Source organism: Cricetulus griseus, chromosome 6 (assembly GCF_003668045.3).
Source record: "Cricetulus griseus strain 17A/GY chromosome 6, alternate assembly CriGri-PICRH-1.0, whole genome shotgun sequence".
In the NCBI taxonomy this organism is placed as follows: Eukaryota; Metazoa; Chordata; class Mammalia; order Rodentia; family Cricetidae; genus Cricetulus; species Cricetulus griseus.
The window spans coordinates 56,386,584-56,413,187 of record NC_048599.1 but is presented as its reverse complement, the minus strand read 5'-3'; the positions used below and the strand labels follow the sequence as shown (position 1 = coordinate 56,413,187).

At 39.7% G+C, this 26,604-nt stretch overlaps 2 protein-coding genes across 5 annotated transcripts in view; one reads left to right on the top strand and one right to left on the bottom strand.

The window, feature by feature from the left end:
• Window positions 1-22,057, top strand: Eif3j (eukaryotic translation initiation factor 3 subunit J). 2 transcript variants are annotated; one of them, XM_027422002.2, is made up of 8 exons: window positions 1-162; window positions 245-348; window positions 10,770-10,824; window positions 11,169-11,257; window positions 16,467-16,581; window positions 19,441-19,602; window positions 20,656-20,729; window positions 20,982-22,057. In XM_027422002.2, the coding sequence occupies exons 1-8, from the start codon at window positions 111-113 to the stop codon at window positions 21,111-21,113; spliced, it is 783 nt and encodes a 260-aa protein (XP_027277803.1). In that variant the 5' UTR covers window positions 1-110; the 3' UTR covers window positions 21,114-22,057. The 2 variants fall into 2 exon arrangements, with proteins under 2 accessions (XP_027277803.1, XP_027277802.1); XM_027422001.2 differs by having other exon boundaries at window positions 11,166-11,257.
• A 573-nt stretch (window positions 22,058-22,630) lies between these two features.
• The window catches only part of Spg11 (SPG11 vesicle trafficking associated, spatacsin), a 70,990-nt gene continuing 67,016 nt past the window's right edge, over window positions 22,631-26,604 (bottom strand). For 2 of the 3 annotated variants that reach the window (XM_027422000.2, XM_027421999.2), the window contains 5 exons: window positions 25,147-25,315; window positions 24,783-24,871; window positions 24,478-24,633; window positions 23,628-23,779; window positions 22,963-23,143 (listed from right to left, as the gene is read on the bottom strand). In XM_027422000.2, the coding sequence (XP_027277801.1) occupies window positions 22,963-23,143; window positions 23,628-23,779; window positions 24,478-24,633; window positions 24,783-24,871; window positions 25,147-25,315 (747 nt within the window). Of the gene's footprint in view, window positions 23,144-23,627; window positions 23,780-24,477; window positions 24,634-24,782; window positions 24,872-25,146; window positions 25,316-26,604 lie in introns of all 3 variants that reach the window. The other variant, XM_027421998.2, reaches the window with a different exon arrangement.

The window sequence follows — 26,604 nt, the reverse complement described above, 5'->3', positions numbered from 1 at the left end:
CGGTCCCAGCCTGCCCCGCGCGGGCCAACGAGAGCCATCCCAGTGACTCACCTCTGCCGCGCTAACTCTTCGCAGCTCTTCCCTTCACACACGCTCACCCGCGACTCGAGATGGCGGCGGCGGCAGCGGCGGCGGCGGCGGCGGGGGACTCGGACTCCTGGGGTGAGCACAGTTCCGGCCCGAGTGCGGGCCGTGACGGCCTCGCTCCCACGCGTGTACTAACGCGACTCGCTCTCTTCCGTAGACGCGGACACGTTCTCTATGGAGGACCCGATGCGGAAGGTCGCGGGCGGCGGCACGGCCGGCGGGGACCGCTGGGAAGGCGAGGACGAGGACGAGGACGTGAAGGTAGGTGCGGCCGGGGGCGCCAGGTAGCTCGGCAGGCGCCGCCTGGGCGGGGGGCGGGCGGCGGCGGGCGGACTCGGGGCCCCAGGGCGCCGCCCGGGCCTGCGGGCCGTGGGTCCCGCGTGAGCGGCGGCCCAGCCGTGCCCCGGTTCCCTTGGCTGGCCGGCCATGTGGGCAGCAGGCGGTGGCGCGTCCCGCCGGACTCTGCCGAGGATGGTGGCAGCCCGTGTCCCAGCCCTTCACCGAGGGTCGGCTCCCCGGCCTGGATCCTAACTGGCGACTAGAAGTGACAGCCAGCAGTCGGGTCGGCCCACGTGCAAGCTTCGCAGGCCAGAACCTCTCATGGCAACGAGCCGACCAGATTGGAAACTCGGCTTCAGTGTCTGTCCCATATGGAAAGTAGGGAGACCCGCCTGCCTTTCCTAGTTTGGGTCTCCCAGATCAGTAACTTAAGTATGATCCTGAGGGTCGGTGGCTGGTTCCAGCGGTTGGATGAGCAGAAAATCTTAGTTTTTCTAAACTAGAATTGGTCACTAAAACAAACAGCTTTTAGGTCTCCCTTCCCCCACCCTGTGGTAAGAAGGATGAACTGAGCACCGAGTTAACCGGCAGGTTAGTGGACGGAAACCTAGGACAGAAGTGTGAGCAGTGAAAAATGGAAAGGTAATAGTCACTCATCTACACAGGTCCAGGCCTAGAAAAATACCAAAGATTTGGTAGTTGAAGTAGACCAGTGGTTTTGTTTGTCTTGTAAGTTCGAATCCGATTCATCTTTATTGTTTTAGAAAACTCCCATGGGCTCATCCTACAGCTTTGGAAGTCATTATCTTCTGTGTTCATTAAAAAAAAAAAGTTACAAGTCTAAGCTCCATGATTGTACTAGTGAAGTTTTCAAGTCTTGTTATATTTGTGCAGATAAAGTTTTGTATGGAATGAAAAATTTTTTCTTCCTTGGATTAATCTAGTACCTTGTAAATCCTCCTGGTGGTCAAATTTTTGAGCTAAGTAATCATTGTGAATTTAATAGTACTCTTTGGATTGTCTTTTTCTGAAGTTTGTTGAAGTGTGTGTCCACTTTACCAGACAGCCTGAATTTGAGGAATGAAGTGAGTTTTTCATACATTGAAGTTAATAATGACTAATAGTATTGTTGAGTAGCTACTTACATGTTTTGTTTACCTATTGTGTACACTACACTTGGGGATGATTTGTTACCAACCTTCTTAACACACGACAGCAGATTTTCAGTTTTGATTTTTCACTCTTCATAGGAAGTGGAAGTTAAGACATAAAGTTAAAGAAGTATAAAAAAGGAGTGGAAGTTAGTCCAAAACAAAATAGGGGGCTGGGGTAAATAAGTGGAATTGGGAATAAGTTCCAGAAAATTGTTAAAAGTTGTCTGTAATGATGTAGTATCTACCTGGGATTATGGAATCTAAATGGTATTATCGTGATGTTAATAATTCTCATCACTCACAGTGGTTCTCAACATCCCTAATGCTTTAACCTGACCCTTTAACATGTTGTGTTTAACATGCCCTCATGTTATGGTGACCTCCTACCCATAAAATTTTTTTTGTTGCTACTTCATAACTGTAATTTTGTTAGTTATGCATCATAATGTAAAATGCCGGATAGCTGATACTGGCCTCCGGTGAAAGAGTCATGAGGCTGGGCGTTGGTGGCCCACGCCTTTAATCCCAGCACTCAGGAAGCTGAGGCAGGCAGATCTAGGTGAGTTCAAGGCCAGCCTGGTCTACAGAGTTCCAGGACAACTCCAAAGTAACACAGAGAAGCCCTGTCTTGAAAAACCAAAAAGAAAAACAAAGGGGGGTCATATGGGTCCAAGGGTTCAAGACTCAAGTTGAAATGTTTTATTTCCATTCTCATGATACAGTATAAGAATAGTTTGACTCCTGGGTTTTAAAATGATACTGATTATAATGTTACCTTAGCATTTTCTAGATTTGTGGCCATAAGCAAGTTATACTGTCTCATTATGTAAATGGTTGTAATGAGACCTGCAATTCAGAGTTACTTTGTTGTTTTTTGCTTGTTTGGTTTTGAGACAGGGTCTCACTGTGTAACACTGTATGGCCTAGATCTCACTATGTAGACCAGGCTAGCATTGAGCCTCACAGAAATCTGCCTAGCTCAACATCCTGAGTGCTGGGTTTAAAAGAAGTGTGCCACCATGAGAGTAACTTTGTATTTTAAGTGAGCATTAAGCAGGGCCACCTAGCACTTGTAGATAATCAGTAAATATAGTTTTCAGTGATGTTTTCTTTTTTTTATCCTATGGACATATTTAGGCTGCTAAGATCTAGTATCTGAGGTTTATTTTGTGCCTCATTTCCTAAGGCCAGAAAGATAAGTATTTTCTATAGTATATATTTACTATGAATTTTGTGGAGTTTGTTTTTTGATTTACATATTTGGAGGTTTGTTAAAATTGAATTTTGTCACCTTACATGGCAGTTGAGTCATAGTACTAGCTTCTGAATTTTGATGTTTTAGCATTTAATCTTTTTTTGTAGGGGTATGCAAACAAGGCTAAATTTTCATTAAACAAAATAATCATAATCCTTAAACAAATTAGTATGTGAATTTAAAAAAAAAAAATACCCGAGTTGAGTATGATGGTAAGTGCCTATAGTTTCAACACTTTGGGGAAGTTGGGGGAGAATCACTTGAATCCTGTACTTGAAGACCAACTTGGGCAACTGAGTGAGAGTTCTATCCCCAAACTATAGAAAATATTCATTTTATGTCAGGATCAAGTGCTTTGCCTTGTAAATGACCAGTTTAATGCTACTTGAAGTATCTTTTTTAGTTACTTGCCCTAATTGACTATCCTTTTCAGTAGACAGCATTTTACCTTTTCAGACCTTTCAGTTGAAAAAATGGACTTAGTAAAGCTATAGACCTCTTAATATTCATGAAGGAAAAAGATAGGATTTTTCCCAGTAAAAAGGTGAGAACTAGTGGCCAGAGAAATTCCTCAGAGGTTAAATGCAGTAGTCACTTCCTGAGGGCCAGAGGTACAATCCTAGCACTCTTGTCACAGCTGTGGCTTTAGCTCCAGGGCATCCGGAGTCTGTTCTTGTGGGTCTGCTGTCACGTACAGACAGGCAGACACACACCTGTCTGTCTGACGGTCTGTCTATCGGCTTATTTATTTATTTATGACGACTAGGGAGCATACATTTCTGGCATTATTTACTTGAACGTTTTTTACTATCCTGTTATGTAGAGGAGTGGAAAAAATGTTTTACTTTGTATGACTGGAATGATGTGCAGGATGTAGATGCAGGGTTGAGTAACCTACTGGGAGGTAGGGACAACGCAACTTTAAAACCATTTTACTAGATTACCTACATTTCAATTGAACAAATTACAAATTAAGTTTATTCAAAAGGTATCCAGAGTTTTAGAGGTAACTTCTGTCTGTGTTCAGCTGTCTCAGGCATTTGCTTTGTTTTTAATCTGTGCATGTATTTAGATTTTTTAGGCAGAATCTCATGTGTCCCCAGGCTGGCCTCAACCTCTCTAGCCAATTTGAATTCTGTTACCTTGAATTCTAATCCCTGCTTCTATCTCTTGTATACTAGCATTTCGGGCATGTACAACTACCCCCAGTTTATGCTGACTTAGGGATAGAACCCAGGGCTAGCTACCAACTGAGCTACATCTTTGGCCCTCAGCTAGTTGTTCTCTAGCTAAATTGATTTATTACACAAGATCTCAGAGAACTGACCCAGGTAAAAACTGAGCATGAAGCAGTCCTGTCTTACTCATTTCCTTTAAGGATCTATTTACACTAGTAGTTTAAGAGTAAGGGCATTTTTCAAGTATTTTGAAAAACAGGACCTGTAGTTTATTTTATTTTTGTTTGTTTCTTATATTCTATTTTTGAGGCAGGATCTCCAATTTGGATCCTCCTGCTTCTGCCATCTAAGTTCTTGGATTATATGTGCATGCCACTTGAAGATGTGTGTTTTAGAGAAAAGTGTGATTACTCAGAAGGTGACCATTTTTGCACAAATAAGTACATTTATGTTTTGGTTTCTTTAAAATGGTGTCTCCTATAGCCCAGGATTTTATCAGATTCACTTAGGATGGCTTTGGACTCTGGTCCCTTGGCTTGGGCTTCCCAAGTGCTGGGATTACATACAGGTATGTGCTTGGTTTATGGGCTTGGTTTATGCAGTTCCAGTGATCAAACTCAACATGCCCAGACTCTACCAACTGAATTGAATCCCCAGCCCTGTTTTATTTGGGAGGTGGGAGAGGCAGGCTAGTAATGTAGACAAGGATGGATTTGAACTCTCAAGGTTCTCCTGCCTCAGCCTTCAAAGTGCTGCTTGGCTGGAAATTTGTATCTTGAAGAGATGACTTTTCTAATTTCCAGAAAATACCGAGTGTACAGAAATAGCTTAGTAAGTTCTTCACTACTCCCTATTCACTCCTCAACTGAATGAAGAGAGTCACTGTCATTTCCCACCCCCATCCCCACCCCCACCCCCCTTGAGACAGCCTAACTTTTGTGGCCCAGGCTAGGTATATAACCCCTGTCAGTTCTCCTGCCTTAGCTTCCCAACTGCTGGGATTATAGGAGTGAAGGAGCCACCACGTCTGAACTTCAACTAGATTACTGTGAAGAAAATCCTAATCATTTCAGTATTGTAATAATTTTTGTAAAAGCAAGTTTTTACTTAGAAAACTTATTGTTAGTATTACTGAAAAGTATTTACTTATTGTATTTGTTGTACTGGGCCATTGCAAATAAATTAGTTATTTGTTTAGTTAGTATTTGGCTTTGGAATTTTAAAGATTAATTTTATATGTATGAATGTTTTGCCTACATATGTGTATGTATACCATATGTGTACATGTGTGTGCCTGGTGCCCATGCAGTCACAAGAGGACATCAGATGCCGTGGACCTGAAGTTATGACTGTGACCCAGTTCCTCCACAAGTAATGAGTGCTCTAAACCACTGAGCCATTTCTTCAATCCTACCTTCAGGGTTTTTTTTGTTTGTTTGTTTTTTAATAATTCATCTATTATTTTACATCCTGGCCACAGCCCCCCTCCCTTTTAATATTTTGATCATGATAGTGCTCAACCAAGAATTTAAAGTAGAGTTCTTTAGTAATCATTCTGAATGTGAGACAGGTAGGCATTGAGCTAGAACACAACTGAGTGCTGAGCCAAACTCAGTGAATTGGATTGAATGCAGTAGAATTTACTGAAACAATTACTTTGACATAAGAAAGATGGTGGAACATTTATTTAGCTTCCTTCCTTCCTTCCTTCCTTCCTTCCTTCCTTCCTTCCTTCCTTCCTTCCCTCCCTTTTTTTTTTTTTTTGTTGTTTTTCCCTGTAGCTTTGAAACCTGTCCTGGAACTTGCTCTGTAGACCAGGCTGGCCTCAAATTCACAGAGCTCTGCCTGCCTCTACCTCCTGACCACTGGGATTAAAGGCATGCGCCCCGATATTTAGCTTTCTTTTAAAAGCTGAATTTTTATGAGAAGTTTAGCCCTGTTGGTTCTGAGGCTGTTTAGAGCAGAAGCCACATAATTTACAGAGTACTAAGAAGTTGTTTTTCCAGTAAGAAATTATGATTTATTTTGTGGGCTTGGGATATAGTTCAGTTGATAAAGTGTTTGCCTAGGATATATGAATCTCTAGATTCCATTTCTAGCATTACATAAACCTGGCATGGTTGTGGTGCCCTCCTATAATCTCAATATTTAGGGTAAGAAGTTCAAGGTCATCTACTCATAGGGAGTTTGAGGCCACTCTGGGCTGCTCTACCTTTAAAAAGAAATAAAAATCAAAAAGTTTTGCTGTATTTAAACCAAATTATTTAAGGAAAAAAGGAAAGAAGTGTATGTTAGCTCCCGGGATGTTGCTATGAGGCAGAAACAGTTTTACTGCTCTTTTGAAGCTATTCCTGTTTGACAATCTATAAATACGTCTTTCTTCAGTTGGAAAGCATTTGAAGCCTATATGCTTTTATTTTGATTTTCCTACTTGCTTGTGTTTGGATAGGAAAAAGATTTTGAACTTGCTAAGTGGTAGTGCAAATGCCTTTAATCCCAGCATTTGGGAGGCAGGCAGATCTCTGAGTTCAAAGCCAGTCTGGTCTACAGAGTTCTAGGATAGTCAGAGCTGTTACACAGAGAAACCCTGTCTTGAGGGGGAAAAAATATTTTGAACTTGAAAAGCAGCCATCTCTTTCAGAGAAATGGTTCAATTCAAATGATGTTGGGTGTATATTTGTTAGGGTATGAGTATGTATGTACATGAGGAAATTATAACTAACCTCTCTTCTAAAGAAGCTGGCTCTTTAAGGAAGGCAACCTGAATGTTTTTGTTTTTTTTATAGTCCAGGCTGGCCTAGAACTCCACACATAGTAGAGGATGGCAGTGTACTGAGCCTCCTGTCTCCACTCTCCAACTGCTGGAATTCAGGCATGAGCCACCAGGATACCTGGATTAAAGGCATGTGCCACTAACGACTGGCAGGAGCCAAAATTTTAAAAATTCCTGTGGAAAGCTACTGAGCCTTCTTTAGTTGGGCTGTAGTGGTGATAGTTGAGGCTGTTTGCTCTCTTAAGAGAGTTAATATGATGGTTTATTAGTAATTTCAGGGCAGGTTTGTTGCTTGTATTTGAGGGTAATGGTAATAGACAGTGGCTTTCCTTTCATGGTCCTTTATGCATTGAGGCAGGTGTCATGACTCTGCCTAGAATTTATTTATAGGAACTGCCTCTTGCTACTAAAATACATTCTGTCCTGGCTTGGTGGCATATGCCACAAATCCTAGCATTCTAGAGGTGGGATGGAGGATTTTTAGGGAGCCTCCTGTTTGCATGGATAGGAGCTGGTTCTCTTTTGTTGTGGGGAACCAGAGAGTAATAGGGACAGGGTATATAGAATTGGTATTGAAGGTATCATCAGGGTGCTGCTTATTTTCAGTCATAGTTCTCTCTTGGCTTTGTAGTACCAAACCGAGACTTGGTGATCAGTATCTTTAAATTTCTAAACAAAATAAAACCTTATGTGCGCAACTTGAAGTTTGAAGGTGTTTAACTGATACAATTGTATATATCTGGACATATTTCATATATTAGTATGTACCTTAGCTCTGCTTTTTTAAAATGAGATTCTCTATGATCTAGGGAAGTTCATTCTAGAACTGATTGAAAGAACACATCTTAGTAAGAGGAACGTAGTTTGCAGTTACTTTATATTCCAAGTCTCAGAGGAAGTTACGTTCTGTGTCATTTTGTTCCATTCAGAGCAAATTCCTATATTGTTTCTTACTAGATCATTTGTTGGCTACATCTGAGCTACAGTTTTCTTCTGTAAAGTGGGATGGTGCTGCTTTACTTTTAGGAGTGTTACAAAGATTAATGTTACAACATGAAAAAGCTTGTAGCATAATTTTGAGTGGAAAGTCAGTGCTCATCAGTATGTGCTGTTAGTATTATTATCTTATTTTAAATCTGCATTCCCTGGAATACACATGTCCCTGCTGTCTGAAACACTGTTTAAGCAGCGTATTATAGACCACCCCAAAATGCCTGATAGTCAACTTTGTTTTGCTCTTTGGTTCCCCTTGTACTACAGTTTTGATATAAGAACTAAGGCAATAATATAGTAAGGTAATACAAACATTTGATTTTTAATTTGTAACTCTAGTATCTTCTTAGTTATCCAAATAATGACTAATTGATTTGTTTTCAGTCTGTTAAAACTCAAAACCATGGTTTAAATTGACAAGTGGTTGTAATAATATATTTACTAGGGGGCTGGCGAGCTGGGCTGCTCTTCCAGAGAACCTAGGTTAGATTTCTCAGCACCCACATGGTAGTTTACAACTGTAACTCCAGTTCCAGGGGATTCAAACTCTCTTCTGGTCTCTGGTACATAGACATACACAGACACAGGAAGTAGAATGTTGGGATTAAAATATACACACACATATAGACAAACATATTTACTTGTATATAAAATTATTCCTGTTCTGCTTGTTCAACACATTGCAGCTTCAATAAAGAGGACAGATTTTTAATTTCTTTGCTGGATGTACAAACTTGTCTTAATTGAGGTTTAGTGTATATATACCTGGATTGATTTAGATCTGTGATCTGTAATGCTATAAAGCTAGAAGCTTGTGTTTATGTCATAGTTGTGGTATATTAGTCAGCTTTTGCCTCTTCTACTAGCGTCAGGGCTTCCTGCTTTGCACCTTCCCTCTGATGGCTCATCTTCAAATGACATGTCACATTGTGTCTGGTGATTACTGAGACTGTGTTCTACCTATAGATTAAAGCCCCATTTAAATTTAAGGCTATCTCCATCCCTACTATATTGGAATCTTCTAAATTCTAGAGTCTTTAGAAAATTAGGTTTGTATGTAGCTCAGTGATAGATAGGCATAGAAAATCCAGGGTATAGGTCTAACTCAGAGGGTCTTGCCCGGCCTAAGGAGGCAGAGCCATAAAGGGTTAATTAGTTCTTTAGACTAATCTCTTAATACTGTGTCTAAAATATTGTGTAATTTGATTCATTGACTATAGTTATATTGTAAGCAATACTGCTAGAAACAAATGACCCATTGGCTAGACAGCAGAATACCTGGTTCATTTGGTAAATGAAACAACTGATAATCAATGGGTAGTACACACATGCCTGTAATCCAGAATGCAGTAAGGGAAGGCAACAGGATTGTGAGTTCAAGGCCATTTGAGGCTACATAGATAGACACTGTCAAACTAAAAATAAGATAGCAATTAGAAATTTGAGCTTGTTACCTTGTATTTTGATTGGTAAGCTTTTTATGGTGTTAGATAAGTGGATATAAAAGCTTATATGGAAAAACGTGATAGTAAACATTTAGAATCCTAAAAGGGTGAACAACATTAAACATACATACATTATTTTAAGTCTGCAGATACTAAACATACCATAAAGCTTTGGTAATGAAAGCAGTGTGGTACTAAGTGGGTGTTAGTTAAACCTATAACCAACCCCTACACTCAGGATTTGGAGCAGGGTCATATAGACTAGCTTAGTCTATATGGCAAGATCTGTGGTTCTTTACTGTAGGTGGATCAGGGATGTAAATATATGAAAAAAACAAAACAAAACAATGAAACCATATATATTCTAGAAGAAAACATGGTGAATTCTTTGAGATTGTCTGACTTAAATCCAGAGGTAGCAAAAGCCAGTGACTTGGAGATTTTATTGTATTTGAGGGACAGTTTCATTAAGAGAGGTGCCTATTTCTGTTCTGCTCACTAGTGTAAACAGAACTAGATTGAGCTAGTACGATTAGAAGAATTAGTAAAACTGGTATGGAGGACCTTCATGTCTTCGATGCCTTGGAGGCAGAGGCATGTAGATCTCTGTGTTGGAGGCCAGCATGGAATATGTAGTGAAACCCTGTCTCAAAAGTACACTCTGTTGTTTTCAGGCTATGTGGTATGGGTTGTATAGTATATCACTTATTCAGAAGCTTGGGGCCACAAGTATTTCCTTCCATTTAGGGACTTTTTTTCCTTCAGATTTTGAGGAGTATATGTGTACACATAATGGTATGGGACCCAAGTAAACATGAAATTTTTTTGTTTTAAATATACTTTACACACATAGCTGGAAGGTAATTTTACACACTATTTTAAGCATTTGTTCTATTTGACTAAAGATCTATCAATGGATCATATGTGGAATTTTATTATTTTTTGGTAGTACTGGGGATTGAATTTTATGCATACTAGGCAAGCATTTACCATATTCCCTAGCTTCCTATTGTTTTTACTTAATTTTGAAACAGGATTTCTTACTTTGTAGAGGCAGGCCTTAAACATTGATCTACCCTACCTCTCAGGTCGCTGGGATTACATTCAGATTTGTGGTCTAGGCCCAGTTGTAAGTGTGGAATATTCTTGTGGCAACATGTTGGTACTCAAAAATCTTTGGAATTTTGGAACATTGAAGATATTTGGATTAGAAAACTTTAAAGAATTGATGATGAACCTAACTTAAGTGTCCTCCCAAATTACTAATGTTCAAAGCCCAATAGCGTTTGCTATATACAAATACCTAATTATAAAGCATGATGAGGGCAAGGGAAACCTATAAAAGCAACAGAATTTAAAAATTTATAGGAATTTACAGAATACTAGGAACAACCACAAAATGAAACGTGTAAAACTTCTTACACTCCTGAGATACAAAAGTAGACTTAAAATGGGAAGATAACCCTAGACAAAGGGCCTTACTGTTATAAAGGCTATAATACCAAAAAGTACCAACAAGCTTGTTTGTGCATATTTAGGTTAACCATAGATATCACATAGGAAAGAAAACATGTAAGAATTACTAATGGAGGTTCTTGTCTTCAGGATAACTGGGATGATGATGATGATGAAAATAAAGAGGAAGCTGAAGTAAAACCAGGTGAGTCACTGATATTCATTCCTTCATTGTTTTAAACCAGATGCCCCTCTATACTTTTTCTTTAAGTACCTGCTGGTTTTCTGTTGGAGAAAAGTGTAGGTGTAGGAGATAGAAAGTAGAGGAAATGGTTATTTGAATGATCTTCCCTTGTCTATTTGCATCTCCCGGGGTGAGATTTGAAATGAAAAGGAAGAGTACTAAAACTTTATCATTTCCAGAATATGTGACTCTGAAAGCTAGGGAAGGTTTCGTCTCTTCAGGTGTTCAATCAAGCATCATGTCTGCCGTAGCCATAGACTAGAAAGTGTTCAATATAATCGTAAATAAAATATTTCTTTCAGAAGTAAAGATTTCAGAAAAGAAAAAAATAGCAGAAAAGATAAAAGAGAAAGAACGGCAGCAGAAGAAAAGGCAAGAAGAAATTAGAAAGAGGGTAAGTTCTATCACTTTCCTTAAAATGTATACAGAATTCATAATGTGTCGGTTGTGGTACAGTGTGTGCCGTCTCCCCCCCACCCCACCCCCGCAAAACAGGGTTTCTCTGTGGCTTTGGAGCCTGTCCTGGCACTCACTGTGGATACCAGACTGGCCTTGAACTCACAGAGGTCTGCCTGCCTCTGCCTATCTACCTATCGAGTGCTGGGATTAAAGGCATGTGCCACCAACGCCCAGCTGTGGTACAGTGTCTTAACTGGCTGCAAATATTACATAGCAATTTGAAGGGCTCTGTAAAGACAAAATGGATATACTGTAAGATAGGTGAATCCCAGAAAAAAAATTGATTTGTAGTTTGCGAACCCAGAAGTCTTATATCTGAAAATATTTTCAGTTTCATCATAACAGTTAGATTGGGCAGTGACCACCCTTAATGGTTTTTTTGTTTTTGTTTTTTTCTTTTCTTTCTTTCTTTTTTTTAAATTTTTTTATTTTTTTTATTATTTTTTTTTGCTAGAACCTGCAGTTTTGTTTTTTTTCTTTCAGTGCTGGGATTGAATTCAGGGCCTCATGCATGTAAGTGATCCCTCTACCACTGAGCTATATGCCTAGCCCACCTGTGGCTATTTCTAATCAGTTATACACAGTGAACACAGCAAACAAATGTTTGTCATGCCCTAAAGTGGTTTATTCTTGATTATTTTGTAGCAGGATCCAGCAATATTGCTGTATTTATTTTAATAGGAAACATTTTCATAATTCAAATATAAAAATTATTACAAAACACTCCTAACCCCTTAGTTACTTATTCTGTCTCCACTATCCCACATCTCATGTAAACACTTGTCCCTTATCTGTCCAAGATACTTTTTTTTTTTTTTTTTTTTTTTTTTTTTTTTTTTTTTTTTTGGTTTTTGAGATTGGATTTCTTTGTGTAACAGCTCTAGCTGTCCTAGAACTCACTTTGGTTGACGCCAACTCACAGAGATCCACCTACCCCTGCCTTCTGAATGCTGGGATTACAGGTGTGTGCCACTACTGCTTGGTTTGTCCAAGATATCTTTATATTTCTGTATGTATTATCCCTGCCTCTTTGTGATAGTCTTTAGCTGTATAACCTAGGGTGACCTAGAACTTGGTTTCCCATTGCCCCCACTTTTCAAATGCTGAGATTACAGACATCACTAACTGGCTGTCCTTTTTTGTGTAGTTTCCACTTTTATTTACTGTAGAGATCTTTTCCATACACAGTGTGGAAAAAACTCTAATATTTTTCCTCACTTTTTTTCCTTTTTGTTTTTTTGAGCATTCTCTCCCCTCCCTCCCTCTCTCTCTCTCTCTCCCCTCTCCCCCCACTCCCCCTGGGTTTCTCTGTCTTGCTTTGGAGCCTGTCCTGGAACTTGCTCTGTAGACCAACTGCCTCTGCCTCCCGAGTGCTAGGATTAAAGATGTATGCCACCAATGCCCGGAGAGCATGCTTTCTCTATGTAGACTTTTCTGTCCTGGAAGTCACTCTGTAGACCAGGTTGGCCTCTGCTTTCTGAGTGCAGGGATTAAAGGCATGGGCTATCATTCCCTGGCCTTCTTTACTTTTTGTTAAGAAAAATCCTCAAATATGAAAGTAGGAAAATAATCAGGCATGGTGTTGCACTCCTGAAATCCCAGTACTCTGGAAGTCTGAATTACATTTGTAATTTGTAATAGCTTGGCTTGTATTGTAAGGCCTGGGCTCATAAAGCCAGATCTGGTGGTATTCATACTTATAATCCTGGCACTTAGGAGACAGAAGGAGGAGGATTTCGAAAAGTTGGATGCTAGCCTGGTCTACATAGCAGTTCTAGGCGAACCAGGGTTACATTGAGTGTGAGACTGTTTCAAAAACAAGTAATACATATCACTTAATACTGTTAATGTGTTGCCAGATTTCATTTATTTTTGCTTTGCTTAATATAACTAATATACATTTTACCTTTAAACCCTGAGAAGGGATTTTTTTTTTCATGATTGCATAAATACCTGATATTTAGAAACAGGTATATATGTGTGTATTTATACATGTATAAATACATACATACATAAGGTTGTTTTACTGCTGTAAGAAAGAGATGTAGCATGAGATTATTGGTAGAGTGCTTACCTATGTGGGAGGTGCTATGGTTCAGTCAGTCCCCAGTATTGCTCTTTTGCGGGAGGGGATTACAGGGGAGACCATGTCTGTGTGTAGCCTTCGCTGTTCTGGGACTTGCTCTGTAACTCAGGCTGCCTGAAGTGCTGGTAGTAAAGGTGTGTGCCACTATGCCCGACTCTGCCAAAAAATTTTAATAATTTTACTTTGTTTTTGTTTTGTTTTTTTGAGACCGGGTTTCTCAGTAGCTATGAAGTCAGTCCTGGAATTCACTCTGTAGACCAGGCTGGCCTCAAAGTCATTCGCTTGCCTCTGCCTCCCAAGTGCTGGGACTAAAGGTGTGTGCTACCACCACCGCCTGTGTAATTCTTCCTTTTTGAATAAACTGGTAAGGTTTTTGTAATTTGTGTTTTACTCAAATACAGTAGTTTATTTGAGAATTATATACTTGCATACATTTAATATTTATGTGTTTAAATCAAACCCCTAGTTCCTCCCTTCCCTTCTTTCCCATTACTCTCCCTCCCAACTTCATAAGCTGTTTTTAACAACTCAGAGTCTACTTAGTGCTGCCAGTATATAGATGGGTATAGGACCATCTACAAAACCCTGTGTTCAATCCTTAGCACTTCATCAAACAATGTGTGGCACATGCCTATAACCCCATTGCTTGGGAGATGGAAGCAGGGGATAAGGAGTTCAAGTCATCCTAAGTTACATACTGAGTTTGAGGCAAGTCCTAGGGAGTTGGGGAAGCTGTCTGTCTGTGTGTTTGTTCACAGCACCCTCCACTACCATATATGGTACACACATACATGAATGAACAACTATATGAAGATAAAAACTTTGAAGTTTCAAGCAGGGTATAGTTCTGCATGCCTATAATTCCAATGGGAGGGTTGAGTTTGAGGATAGCCTGGGGGTACAGATAGAGAGCAAACAAATAAATTTATAATGGGTGTGCATGGTGGTATATACCTGTAATCCCATCCACCCCTTACTACATGGGACTATCTCAAAAAAAATGTATAAAACTAAAAAACTCAAAAAAAAATAAATATTATAAAGTTTAAAGCTGTTAAGTGGAGTTGAGGATTTGTTTTATTTTGTTTTTCAAGACAGGGTTTCTCAGTGTAGCCTTGGCCATACTGGAACTAGTTCTTTTCAATTTGGACTATATCCTAACTTTTTTTTTTTTTCTATTTTTTTTTAAGTTTTATTTATTATGTATACAGTGTTCTGTCTGCATGTGCCCCTGCAGGCCAGAAGAGGGCACCAGATCTCATAATGGATGGTTGTGAGCCATCATGTGGTTGCTGGGAATTGAACTCAGGACCTCTGGAAGAGCAGTCAGTGCTCTTAACCTCTGAGCCATCTCTCCAGCCCCCTATCCTAACTTTTTGAGACAAGGTCTTATTATATAGCTTTGGTTGGCTTGGAATATATGATGTAGACAAGGCTGGCCTCTAACTCAGAATAACACCTGTCTATGCTGGGATTAAAGGTGTGTACCACCTTGTCAGGATTATTTCAGACTACCCCTACCTTATTTTTTTAAAAAAGATTTTAAAGAATATATCCTACTTAGTGTATGTTATGTAATCAAGTGGAAGGTTCTAATGTTATTATTTCCCTTGTGTTATTTTACCTACAGTTTTGTTTTGTTTGTTTGTTTGTTTGTTTGTTTTTCCGAGACAGGGTTTCTCTGTGTAGCTTTGGAGCCTGTCCTGGCATTCACTGTGGATACCAGGCTGGGCTTGAACTCCCAAGTGCTGGGATTAAAGGCATGCAACACCACCACCTGGCTTTTTGTTTTTAACCTCTTTACATTTCCTCTCCATGAACAGGCAGGAACATATGTGAGGATTCAAAGGTGCTTCACTTTTCCCCAGTAACTAATTCAAGTAACATACCTCTGTAGAAAATTATATCACAAGGTGTAGAAAAGAAACTAGACTGCTGTCTACCCTTTCAGAGGGCTTTACATTACTGGGGTGTCACTTGATTATTTTGGTTACATTTGTAATTCTACAATAAAATAGAACTTTTTTTCTGATGCTCTGAAAACACTTTTAATGTCTACATTGTCAGATGAGCAGTGCTACACTTTAACCATTCTATAGTTGAACATTTAGGATGTTACTAAATTTACTTGCAATTATAAATAATATTCTAATGAATATCTTTGTGTTCATCTTAGGTTTCACCCCCTCCTCCCATTTTATGTGTCTGTGAGTTTTGCCTTGCATGCATTTGAGTGCCTGGTGACCTCCGAGGCCAGAAGAGGGCTTGGGTCCCCTTAAACTGGAGTTATAAATGGTTATGAGCCCCCATGTGGGTCCTGGGGAGAACACAAGGTCCTCTGGAAGAACAGCCAGTGGTAATCTTTACCATTGAGCCATCTCAATGCCTCCTCTATTTAAAAAGAAGAGATTTTTTTTGAGTGTTTTCCCTGCATGTATATTTGTACTGTATTCACATGGTAACTTTGGAGGCCAGAAGAGGGCCTTTTATCCTGGAACTAAATTCCTGAGTCAACATGGGGGTGCTGGGATTTGAATCTCAGTCCTGTGGAAGGGTAGTTAGTGTTCTCTTTAGCCATCACGTCAGGTTTCTTTCTTTTTTTTTTTTTGTTTTTTTGTTTTTGTTTTGTTTTGATTTTTGGTTTTTTGAGACAGGGTTTCTCTGTAGCTTTGGGGCCTGTCCTGGAACTAGCTCTTGTAGACCAGGCTGGTCTCGAACTCACAGAGATCCGTGTACCTCTGCTTCCCAAGTGCTGAGATTAAAGGCGTGCACCACCATCGCCCGGCATGATCTACTCATTTTTATCAATAGATGGAGAAATAAATAGCCTCTACCTCCTTGGGTTCACCCTGTTAGATGTTACTTCGTATTACTGTGTGCAAGTTTTATTTAATTATCTGTATAAATGAAATATGAATAGCTAGCCTTTAAAGTGTTTAGAAGAATGCTAAAATACAGTAATCATTTTTATGTGCTTACTTGTTAAAGTGCTGACATAAAATTCATACAATACAAAAATACTGTGTCCACTATAAGTGAAACTTGTGTTTTATTTTAGTTAGAAGAGCCTGAAGAACCTAAAGTGCTAACACCTGAAGAGCAATTAGCAGATAAACTCCGTTTAAAGAAGCTACAGGAAGAATCAGACCTTGAATTAGCAAAAGAAACTTTTGGTAAGATGGTGGGTGCAATGTTGCTATTCCAGGTGAAAAATTCTTCCAGTCTTACTACTTTGTAGAAGATCAAAAACCATGTTTTTAAATGACACATACAGCGTTAAGCTCTTGTTTATATATTTGAGATTACTTGACAAAGTATTGGCATGCTTTCAGATGTTTTGAGTAATTTTTAGAGTATTTAAGATTATAAAACACCGTTTTTAACACATTCCTATAATCCTAACACTTGGAAGGTCTTAGCCTTAGTGGTAGCTAGCTAAGGCTATATAGCAAGACTGCCTCAAGACATCAGTAGACCCGGTAAAGTGTACTGTTGCCTAAACTAGTGAACTGGATAGATTCTGGTGTCTACAGCTTTTTAACTAAAATAGTGGACTGTCTTTGGGGACATCCTGTTCCCCTAAGTCTAAATAGGACTTGGGCAGAACATGTTAGTCCATGTAGAATATTCAGTTTTGGCTTTGCCTTGTGTTCGGAGTTGTTTCTTTTTCTTGGCCTTTATAGTACACCATCTTTCAGGGCCATCAGTTATCTTAACAGCTTAGGAAGTCAGGGCAGGAAGTAAAGCAAAAGCCATGGAGGATTGCTGCTTACTGGCCTGCTCTCAGTAAGTCTGCTTTCTTACAGTTCCCAGGATCACCTGCTCAGGAGTGGCACTGCCCACATCTAGCTGGGCTGTCCCACATAAATCAGAAATCAAGAAAATGGGCCATAGGCCAATCTGGTGGGGTCATTTTCTTTTCTTGGTTGAGGTTTCCACTAAACAAAGGACTTTAGTTTGTGTCGTGTTGATTTAAAAACTAGCCAGCTACCTAAGGAAGAGTTAAAAGACATAGTAGAGAAATCCAGAATACTTCATTTGTCAAATTTGTCATTACCCTGTGAAAAAATTCACCCAAGGCCTTCTCTAGAACACAAGAGACTTGCTTGTTCCCCTTTAGGAAAGTCTGACCATACTCTTCAGTGGGTCTCTAGCAATTTCAGCTGTGAATGTGGGTGTTCCTCTATTCATGGCAGCCCATGTGTGTTCAGAATAGAAAATCTCATGGGATACCAGTTACAAATTAAGAAGTGAAAAATGAAATAACACAGTCATTGTTTGGTTAGTAGGAATTTACTGTTTCTTGCACTTACAATGCTGAATCTGTAGTTTTGCTAGGTCATTTATTGACCTTGAAAAAGGTATATACATAATCATACTTTTCGCCTAGAATTCTTTTAGGCTAGATTTATTTTCTCTCGGTGTTTTTTTTTTTTTTTTTTTTTTTTTTCTTCTTCGAGACAGGGTTTCTCCGTGTAGCTTTGGAGCCTATACTGGCACTCGCTCTGGAGACCAGGCTGGCCTCGAACTCACAGAGATCCACCTGCCTCTGCCTCCCGAGTGCTGGGATTAAAGGCGTGCGCCACCACGTTTTTTTTAACACATGGTTACTTCTGTTTAATTTTTGGGGTTAGCTGGTTATTTTTATTGTATCCATCTTTTTTGTTATCCTTACCCATCTTTGCCCAAGGATGCCTTGGAAGCCAGAGGACAACTTGTGGAGTTGCTTCTCTCCTGCCATGGGAGTTCAGGGGATTGAATATAGGTGGTCACGCTTGGTGACAAATATCTTTACCTACTGAGCCTTCTCCCACTCTATCTCTTTTGTTTTTCTTGGACAGATCTTTTGAGAGCATCCTTTTTTGGACAGCTAGTAAATTCTGTGGGTCCTTTTTTAGTATGGCTTTTGTTTTTGAGACAGGGTCTCTGTGTAGCTCTGGCTGGTCTGGAACTCACTCTGTAGGCCAGGTTGGCTTAGAACTCACAGAGAAGCTTGCATCTACTTCTGAATGCTGGGATTAAAGGTGTTTTCTAACACTTTATTTTTAACAAAGGAAACCTGTTCAATTGAAACAGGAATCAAATCACAAAACAAATCCATGATAAAAGTAAAGATTTTTAGTTTCTAGTGCAGGGGATTGAACTCAGGTCTTCATACATGTTAGGCAAACACTACCTGAGCTACATTCCCAGCCCATATATAGTTTTATTAATTTGGTTGTTGGTTGTTTTGTTTCTTTTTTGAGATGGGTTTTTGCCAGGCTGGCCTTGAATTCTCCATCCTCCCAAGCTGGGAGTATGAATGTTCATAACTACTCAACTTCATGTGTTTTGTTTTGTCTTTTCAAGATAGGGTTTCTCTGTGTAACAGCTCTGGCTGTCCTGGAACTCATAGAGATCCACCTGCCTCTGCCTCCCCAGTGCTGGGATCACAGGCATGCGCCATCAACGCCAGGCCGCCAGGTGCTTTTTAATAGTAGTGCTTGACAGTACTGATCAGACAGTGGTGGGGATATCTGCTCCAGCTGCAGTGTACTCCGAAGGGTTTTTTTTAAATGTTTTTGCCTAAAATTAAAATAGGCGAAAATGCTGAATTGGAGGCTAGTAAAATTCAAGATAGATTTTTTTCTTTTCTTGTTAAAAAGCTCAGTAGTTTGTAAAGTTTCCTAGCGATGGAATGGTGGCTCAGTGGGTATTAAGCCTGATAACCTGAGTTTGATACCCCAGGGCACATATTGATGGAAGGAGTGAAAGTTTATCCTCTGATTTACACATGCAGGTCATGGTGGCATGTGCACACACAATATGACAGTTTGTTTAAAGTCCTGCTTTAGAATAAAACTGATTTTGATAGCAACTTGGTTAATGAACTTTAAGGTTTTTGTTACAGAGAGGGTTGTGTTGAAGTCAGAAGACAGTTTTGTTGTGTAATCATCTTTACATGGGTAAAGCTCTTCTTACCCAGAGAGCCATTCTAGCCCCTATTGATGAAAATGATTGTCTTCTAATGCTTCAGCTCTTTTCTCCTGCAGGTGTTAATAATACAGGTTATGGAATAGATGCTATGAACCCATCTTCAAGAGATGACTTCACAGAATTTGGAAAATTACTAAAAGATAAAATTACGCAATATGAAAAATCACTATATTATGCCAGTTTTTTGGAAGCCTTAGTTCGAGATGTCTGTATTTCATGTAAGTGATGCTGATTTCTGCCCCCTTTGTTAAGACTATATTCTTAACATACTTGGGAAACTTTTTTTGTTGTTACTGTTTGTTTTGTTTTTCTATAGCTTTAATGCTATAATACAGACTTGGGATTTCCTTTTTTAGCAAATATCTCCAGTTTGAATATTTGGGGATGGCTACTTTCATTGTTTTATATAGTAGCTTCTCACAGAGATAGCAGTCTTATGCCATACAAAACAGGTCACAACACTAGGTAACCCTTTTATCCAATAATCTCCTAAAGGCCTACACAGTATCTTTAGAGGGAATGCATTAGGGGCTTCTCAGGTTTAGAGCTCAGTAAGACCCTCAGAAATTGATTTTACAAATGGAGTCTGAGATACTGTCTAAATTGCCCGACAGAACTGGCTCCCTTATGCTAGGATGCTACACCAATGTGATTATTACTCATAGGCGGATTTTATAGGAACTGTTTTTTCCTGTGTTTCTTTTGTGGAGGAGCTATCTAACCAAACCCCAACATTTTCTGTATATAAGAACTGATTTTTTTCCAGCCCCCCCCCCCCAATTAAGTAAAGGATATGTTGTCCGCTAAGTGATGTGGTTCTTGGGCTAGAAAACACAGCGGGGCAGAGGCTTATCATATGTGTTTACTTATCATTGCATGTTCAATGTAGCTGCTACTCAATGATTGTAGAGGCTGTGGTTAGTCTCCCTCCTGTTTAGACTGAGGAAAGATGGGAGAGGTAAAGCAAATGCTAATGAGTTCATAAATAATTGTTTTTTAAGACAGGGTTTCACTATGTTGTATGGAGGGCCTTGACTGTACTAGAGCTCTCTGTAGATCAATCAGGCTGGCCTTGCACTCACAGAGATGTGCCAGTTTGAGTGCTCAGTTTTTATAGCCATTGTGTTTACCATTGTACTTTAGTGAGCTATCACTGAGCCCAGCCATAGAAAGAAGAAATTCGTAGTTGTAGTAATGACATTTTATAATATAAGAATATCTATTTTGATTTTAAAATGAAGTTTAAAAGTATGTCTGTTTCTTTTTTAAAGTGGAAATTGATGACTTGAAAAAGATTACCAATTCATTGACTGTGCTTTGCAGTGAAAAACAGAAGCAAGAAAAGGTAAGGGCAAGCTGTACAGAGAAATGACTTGTGCTAAGTTGGGGCTGTGGGCAGAATTCCCTCAACACAGTAAAGAACCCATTGAAATTTTAAGTTAGAACAGAACAGCAGAGTGGTGCCTGTTGGTCTCCATTCACAGACATACAATAAAAATTGTTGTAGCTTTTAGCATCTCTTTGAGTACATACTGTGACAGATGAAATACCCATAGCAGATAAAGGTTCATGAATTTAACTCTTCCTTCATTTTTAGCAAAACAAAGCCAAAAAGAAGAAGAAAGGTGTGGTTCCTGGAGGGGGATTAAAGGCCACCATGAAAGACGATCTGGCTGATTATGGTGGATATGATGGAGGATATGTACAAGACTATGAAGACTTCATGTGACCTTTTATCTTCTCCTGGTGTCTTCTTTATGTTGCCCACAATCCCTTCAACATGTAGCACAACTTCCTTTCCTTTCAGTTCTGCCAAATGCTACAATCAGAAGTGCAGTATCTTTTGTGCTGGTTATTTAACCCCTTGACACTCAGGTGCTAATGAGCAAATGAGGGAACTTGGATCTTGTTGCCAAGGGGTTAAAATTGGGAACCTCAGTTGCTACAAAATCATAGTTTAAAAACAAAACAAACCTAATAATGTTGTCATTGTTGCTATTTGATTCCATAGCAGCAGTCACTAAATTGGAAACAAAGGTTGCAACATGACAAAAAAAAATTGTGTAGTATTTACCAGCACCATTCAGTAATACAGCCTTAACCATACCTCCTTGAACTACTTCATAACTTGTCAAGAAAAGCAGTTTGCAGCAAGCAAGGGCATGTGGGATGCACCTAGTATTAAAATTGCTTTGTCTTAAAATTGAGCTGAGGATATTAAAAACATGTTGTGAAGAAGACTGCTTATCTCAGAGTGAAGATACTGTGGCTGAAAAATACTAGTTTGATACTTAAGATTTTAATGACCAAAACCCTTCAACTTTGAAGCTGAAGAAGGTAAACCTCTCCGTTATTACAGTGCAAGTGGTGGATGATCCAGTGCATTGACTGTCTAGTTATTTATCAGCTATTTCTACTGATGGAGGACTTCAGATGGGGGAGGGAACTGTTTCTATTTTGCCTGATTCAGGTGTCTGAGAAACAAATCTTGTTCTTCTAGGCTGCAATGGAAAAACTTAACAGGGTTTTGGCATTTCCTTTTCTTTATAAAACATGCTCAGCAAACTGCACCAGTTAACTACAGTTTGGTAAATTGTTATGTTAACAATTATGACATCTGCAATGTTTTATAAAGCAACTAATTTAATAAAATAACTATTGTGAGGACTTAAATTTTGTGTTACCTCCCAAGAGATAATTGAGAGTACAGGATGCAGCTCTTGGGTGGAGTTCTCTGTGTACTCAATCAGTGCCTGATGTAGTTACAGCTGAGGCAAGTGTTTGGGGTCTTTAGTAGTTTAGCTGTAGAGCAACAGAAGCTGTCTTCCTCCTGTTCATTTGGGAAATTATTTTGTTGTTTAGATGCTAAGGCCCAATTAAGTACCTAGAACTATTTATTTGGAGTATTGACACCTACTACTCATGTTATTGCTGTAAGCATAAATCGGGTGATCATTTTAAGTAATGTAACAAAATTTGTGGTTAGGTTTTTGTTTGTTTGGTTTTTTGTTTTGTTTTTTTCTTTTGGTCCCCAAAATTGTCACAGCCAGGACAAAAAAATGCTTTATAGTTTCTCTTCCATAGGCAATAGGAACCTCAAAGCTCTGTAGACCACTAAGTGGAAAACAGGACCATATAAATGACTTGAATTAATAGAAGGCCGTGACTACATAGCAATAACTACAGTAAATACTGTTGAAAGCAGACAAGGGCTAAGATCTACTTAGCAGTAATAATGACAGACACTGAATTAAAACCTATTTTATTATAGAAAGATCAGTTTCTAACTCATGAAAATGTATCCCCTGTTCCTTAACTGTGTAAATAAGATTAAATTACTTTGAAACTGGAACCTGCAGGCACAGGTATTCTTTTAATCACTACTGTTTCTCCTAATGTAGAAGTCATTCTAACAAGCTTTCGATCTTAATACCAATTTCTCCTTCAGTCCCTACAACCACAAATGAATGATGTGATAAGATATATTTCTGGGATTTTCACCTCAAGTGGGGATAAAACTCTCCAAATACTTTATTGCCATATAGGTACAAAAAGATATTAGCTATCTTTCAGATCTTCTAACCTGCAAGCATATCTTTAAGACAGCATCCTGTTTGAGGGTCCTTCAGAAGCACATTCACAATTTCAAAAAATTTGTGTTCATATGCCAGCTTGTAATGCAGGTAGATATCTTCACAATATGAAAGTAACTTCTTCAGGTTTTCTGTGACCCTGTCGGTAGGCTGATGTTGTTTATATCTACACAAAAATGTATAAAGTCCAGGTTAAATACTGTATCATCAACTGGGGGAGAGGGATGAGCTCTGTCTCCACTATCTGTGGGGGTATTGTAGCTTAGGAAATTATTTTGATGAATTAATTCCATTAAAAACAAGTTAGTCGCTGGGCATTGGTGGTTCACACCTTTAATCCCAGCACTTGGGAGGACACAGGCACGTAGAGCTATGTGAGTTTGAGGCCATCTTGGTCTACAGAGTGTTCTGGTACAGTCAGAGCTACACAGTGAAACCCTGTCTTAAGGAAAACAAAAAAACAAAGCCCAAATATGTCAGCACTCACCTTAATTAAATATAGTTAATACTGCAAAAGAAACTTTTGCTAGAGTTTCTAGCTCACAATCAACTTTATTTTAAAGGCAGCATCCTCATATGTAGCCCTGGCTGTCCTGGAACACACTAGGACTTGAAGCAATTGCTGGGATTAGTCAACTTTAAGTACTTACTTTTTGGAAATGTCTTCAAATATATTGGGTCTTAGTAATTTTTGCTGTTTAAATTCTTCCAAGTAACTAAAGTCTCCTTTAAGAATCACTTGTTGGTAGAGAACTTCAGCCCAATCAGGAACAAAGTCATAGGCCTCGGCTACAATAGAAGCCTTAAAAGGATGGGAGTGAAGGGGGTGCTATTAGAGCCCATGCTGCAGAACTGAAGGCAGTGTCTAAGAAACAGCACTGTATATAGTGAACTATGATCACAGGATTAAAGGTTGTCATTCCCTCACTCCCCTAAAAACCCCTTCAGTAACTTGTTTTTAGTCTTCCTTCTAATGGATAGTAAATCGCGGGTGTGAGTAACCATTTCCATAGCCCAGCTTCATGGGAAGAAGGAAAGAGTTGATGCTGGGACATTAGTCCCCTTTGTTTTAAAGGGCTAGAATCAATTTCTGGGCAGACTTGATTTTCAGTGCTAACCTGCACATACCATTCCAGGGACACAGTCTGAAAGATTGCTAAGAGGACAAGCCAAGAAGTCTGCCAAACATGGAAATTCTCTACCCTTTGTCCAAATGATGTGCTAGAGATAATTCATCAGATAGTGCTGGGGGGGGGGGTGTGTGTGCCTTAAATGGTAGAGCACTTCCTAAATTTGTAAGGATCTTGTTTGATTTGAATCACTATGCATATGCATCTCGGATTGCCTCTTCGTGATACTATTAGGCAGCTATATTATGGGGATAGCTAGTTTGCCCTGGTTCTGTCCTTAGCCTGAGACCCCAGTCAGTTACTTAGCTTCTGGATGCCAAGAGTGAGACACTATAGGATTATACTGCAGTGCCTGCCAGAGTCTTCTTACCTGGTAGAACCTAGGTAGCGCCATGATACAGTCCATTAGCTTCTGATGGCTCAAGTTGATAAGCATTGTGTTCTGACCAGTGTTCAGAAAGTGAATCTGTAGTGTTATTAACTTGGTGAGTCGTTTACAGTGTAGGGCCTGTCGTACACAGGAGTCCTGAGGAACAAGGGTAGAGGGAAGCACAAGGGAGAATTTACTCAGCTGCTTGGCCCATTCCACACTCCCTCTTCACTTGGAAGAGCCCAAGCCAAAGTAATTCCTACTACTACAGATGCTGGAGACAAGGCTAGAACAACACTGGTTACCTTGGCATAACTCTCCGCTGCATCCAACATCAGAGTCAGAGCTTTAAGCAGGAGCTGTTTTAGTTGGACTCCATCCTTGAGGCTTTCCTCTGTAGAATAAAGGATACTTGCTATAAAGCTGAGGGATGACTCAGACCACTCAGTGATGGCAGGCAAAATGAGAAACAACCCAAGTAGATGTTTCACTACAGCAAGAAATGCCCTTACTAGAACTTAATTGTAGGGTTTGATGGATTGACACTTTAGGCGTGTAGTCCTAAGGCTCAAACGCTTCTGTGAACTGCCATCTCCTGCCACCTACTGAGTGCCCTTACTCCTAAAGAGCTGACAGGGCTCCTGCTGTGGAGGTGCTGCATTCACTCACCCCAGGGCTGAGACTCGATTAGCTTGAGCTGGATACAGGCTGCTGCCTCATGATTCTCCCCTATCTCCCGGCACATGCTGAAGCACAGGGCAATCATATTGTGCTTTTCACTGTCTCCAGGGCGGCATCGTTTGATGTAGTCTAGCAAGGCTGTCTTCAGGGTACCGCTCTGCCCAGGAAAAAAAGGGATATCCAAGGTCTTAACCAGGGTCACAGGGAGGATCAACCGAGTACCTTGGATTTTCTAAGGTAAAGATGAGTAAAGATGAAAGTGACTACAAATTTTTAAGCTGTCTTTAGGATAAGGAAACAGGAGTCCTTCTTGGGGGTATAAACAGTTAACCTGACCAGAAAGAAGACAGCCGTAAGAGTACACACACCTAGCATTCTGCTTACTAGGCTCTATGCTAAAGATGCAGGTGTGAAGGTGAGCATAACAGATTTAATAGCATTAAAAGCAGCCAGGATGCCCCAAATTAAAGTCTAAGAATACCTTGTCATTGAATTGCTGATGGGAGTCTACACACACACACACGCGCGCGCGCGCGCGGGGGGGGGGGGGATGAACCCAGGGCTAAGCACATACTTTACCACTTAACTATGGCCTCTGCTGCACATGGACTACTTTGGCTTAGGAAATAGCCACAGCAGATATTGTAAAAAGAGAAACTCAATTATCTCTTATTTTCAAAGCATAACATTTTGCTAAAATGTGAATTTCTATATTGGGGTACATGTGCAAAGAAGGGTATATCATATTAGCAGTGGCTGTCTCCAGATGATGAACACTGAGGACCTCTGTATTTTCTAAGTGTCTTATATGGAGTATGTATTACTTTTGTAATCAGAAAAAAGGTTATTAAAATAATTTTAAATGCAAAAAGTGCCTCAAAATAACAATTTTAAAATCTGGGGACCCTGAGGACGGACCATGTCTGGTCTTGCTTCTTTGTCATCAGCATGATTGTCTTGACACAGCCTAACACTAGAAATGAACAAGGCAACCCCCATCCCACATACTTTGTAAACAAAGGCTATTTGAGTGACATATCTCATGTTATAGCACATAATGGGATAGAGATGCTCCAGGGCTCAAAACCCATCGAACTAGGCCTCTGTTTCAAAGGTTTTTCTGGTTGTCATAAATAGTTCTCTGGCCCAGGTCTGTACTTTACTTTCTACCTTGGTATCTTTTGTTGTACTTACTGGCTTTAGAGTGTTTTTTTATATATTTTGATCCTATTCTTTTCTCTGCAGCTCCTCCTAGATCCTCCCTACCCATCCAACCTCATGTTCTTTCTCTTAAAAAAACAAAAACAAACAAAAAAAAAAAAACAAAAAACAGAACAACACAAAACCATGGAGTTTGTTTTGTGGTGACCCACATTTCTGAAAATAGAGCTGGAGTGTGGTTGATATACCCAGTGTCACTATAACCAACTTTTCTCTTTCCCAGAA